Source organism: Limulus polyphemus, unplaced genomic scaffold (genome assembly GCF_000517525.1).
Source record: "Limulus polyphemus unplaced genomic scaffold, Limulus_polyphemus-2.1.2 Scaffold4363, whole genome shotgun sequence".
NCBI classification, from domain to species: Eukaryota; Metazoa; Arthropoda; class Merostomata; order Xiphosura; family Limulidae; genus Limulus; species Limulus polyphemus.
This window is the reverse complement of record NW_013669973.1, coordinates 66,357-68,867: the sequence shown is the minus strand read 5'-3', so window position 1 is coordinate 68,867 and position 2,511 is coordinate 66,357. Positions and strand designations below refer to the sequence as shown.

The window sequence follows — 2,511 nt, the reverse complement described above, 5'->3', positions numbered from 1 at the left end:
GAAGTATCAAAACAAACAGTAGGCCTTACTCTACAAGATGTGGAATTAAGTATCAAGATAAACAGTAGGCCTTATTCTGCAAAGGTGTGGAGTGAAGTATCCAAACAAACAGTACGCCTTATTCTACAAGGTGTGGAGTGAAGTATCAAGACAAACAGTAGGCCTAATTCTACAAGGTGTGGATTGAAGTATCAAAACAAACAGTAGGCCTTATTCTACAAGGTGTGGAATTAAGTATTAAGACAAACAGTAGGCCTTATTCTACAAAGGTGTGGAGTGAAGTATCAAGACAAACAGTAGGCCTTATTCTACAAGTTGTGATGTGAAGTATCAAGACAAACAGTATGCCTTATTCTACAAGATGTGGAGTGAAGTATCAAGACAAACATCTTTATTCTAATATTGTGTATTATTATGTGCTGTGATCTATAAGTAAATCAACTTGCTATCAACATATGCTTGGTCTTACCTCCACGATCCTGCTCTGCTTGCCACAGACACTGCCACTCTCGCTGCTGCCTTTTCATTGTCCTAACAATGGCTACAGCTAGCCGTAAAGCTTCTTTCTGACATCCATGAGAACGCAGTGCCTCCACTCTAGCACAGGCTGTTGGAATATGTTCTGGAATGCATAACATAGAAACTTTAGCAAAATAACAATTTTTACAGTTTGGTCCTAGGAAATTAAAATGAATACACTGTAAATAACTCAAGAAGGCTAAGCCTAATACTATATAAAGTTTTACATTATAATTACTGGGAAAACATGATTTATATAAATATACAAGCGTAAGTGCGTCAACATAAATAATGACAAAACCTAAAGACAGAACAAAGAATCTCATTGGGGGTTGATAACACATGCACAAATATATTTTATTTATTACACTACACAAAAATATTTTGGGGAAATGTCCTTCCTCAGATGTATATTTTAGTTTACTATATGTGGTGGAAGATATCGTATATAAATATAGAATTTCAAATAATGAGAAATATATAAGTTCTAAATTCTGTATTCTCATAAATGAACTCTAATAGTCCATGCAAATAACCTTAACATATCTATTGTAAAAAACAAACTATAAAAATAATACAGTAGTTTATTCTGTTAAGTTGTAAGTCATATTCTGTTACATGTATAGATGCTGGTAGCAATTGCACAAAACTCTTTAACGAGTGTCGTTCCACAAGGTACGAAAAGAAAAACTTGGATAAAAGATAATAAAGAATAAATTGAAACATATAAATGAAAACCTTTTCTAGGTTATTTTGTGTAACAACGCACAAATTAAACTAGAAAAAGTTTTCATTTAGATGTGTCAATTTATTCTTTATTATCACTTATCCAGATTTTACACACCTTCATTGTTGACAACTCTAAGCTAAATTATCGTATACAACTTTTATTAAAGTGTTATTGCTGATAATTCAAAGAGCTACCTGGCCAAACAAAACATTACAATCCCACAGTAAAGAATCTTAACATAACCATAAAACTAACAGTTTAATGACTATATACATAACTCATCTGAATGTTTGTATCATGCATAACAATCATATATCTTAAAATGACCGTGTGAAATTTCTGTATGTCTTAGTGGATAGTCATGACAGTTAAAAATCCAGATAGAAACTTAGCTCCCATTAAACAAAATTCATGCACTTATCAAGACAAGGAATTCATAAGCTTTACAAAACGTTTTTCAGGACCAAGTGCTAGATATCAAGTACCTAAGATTAAAGGTATCTGATGCCACATTTTTGGCTGGTACTAAGTCTGATAATACATGTTCACCCCTTCCTGTTTGCTCTTCTCGTTGTATCTTTTGTTTAATGTTAAAAAATAGACGTAACAATATCTGGTTATAAAACAATGTTGGTTAGTTTTGCAGTCATTTATGTGTAACTCTTATGTCGATCCCACAGCCCCAAAACATAGTCCGGGCATAATATAACAAGTGGGCCATGCCCGCCCAATAGTTATTCTACCCTATCATCTAGACAGATTTTGTTTAAAAAATTAGTCAAATAGTATATTTCATAACGTGCTAAGTATAAGGAAACTAAACTTTTTATGGCAATATTTCATAACGTGCTAAGTATAAGGAAACTAAACTTTTTATGGCAATATTTCATAACGTGCTAAGTATAAGGAAACTAAACTTTTTATGGCAATATTTCATAATGTGCTAAGTATAAGGAAACTAAACTTTTTATGGCAATATTTCATAATGTGCTAAGTATAAGGAAACTAAACTTTTTATGGCAATATTTCATAATGTGCTAAGTATAAGGAAACTAAACTTTTTATGGCAATATTTCATAATGTGCTAAGTATAAGGAAACTAAACTTTTTATGGCAATATTTCATAATGTGCTAAGTATAAGGAAACTAAACTTTTTATGGCAATATTTCATAATGTGCTAAGTATAAGGAAACTAAACTTTTTATGGCAATATTTCATAATGTGCTAAGTATAAGGAAACTAAACTTTTTATGGCAATATT

At 31.6% G+C, this 2,511-nt stretch overlaps 1 protein-coding gene across 1 annotated transcript in view; it reads right to left on the bottom strand.

Moving 5' to 3' along the window:
- LOC106471038 (zinc finger SWIM domain-containing protein 5-like) overlaps positions 1–2,511 on the bottom strand; it is a gene marked incomplete at its 5' end in the record, with an annotated part of 83,289 nt that overhangs the window by 15,721 nt on the left and 65,057 nt on the right. Inside the window, one exon of the mRNA XM_022399664.1 lies at positions 470–622. Coding sequence (XP_022255372.1) covers positions 470–622 — 153 coding nt within the window. The remainder of the gene's footprint in view (positions 1–469; positions 623–2,511) is intronic.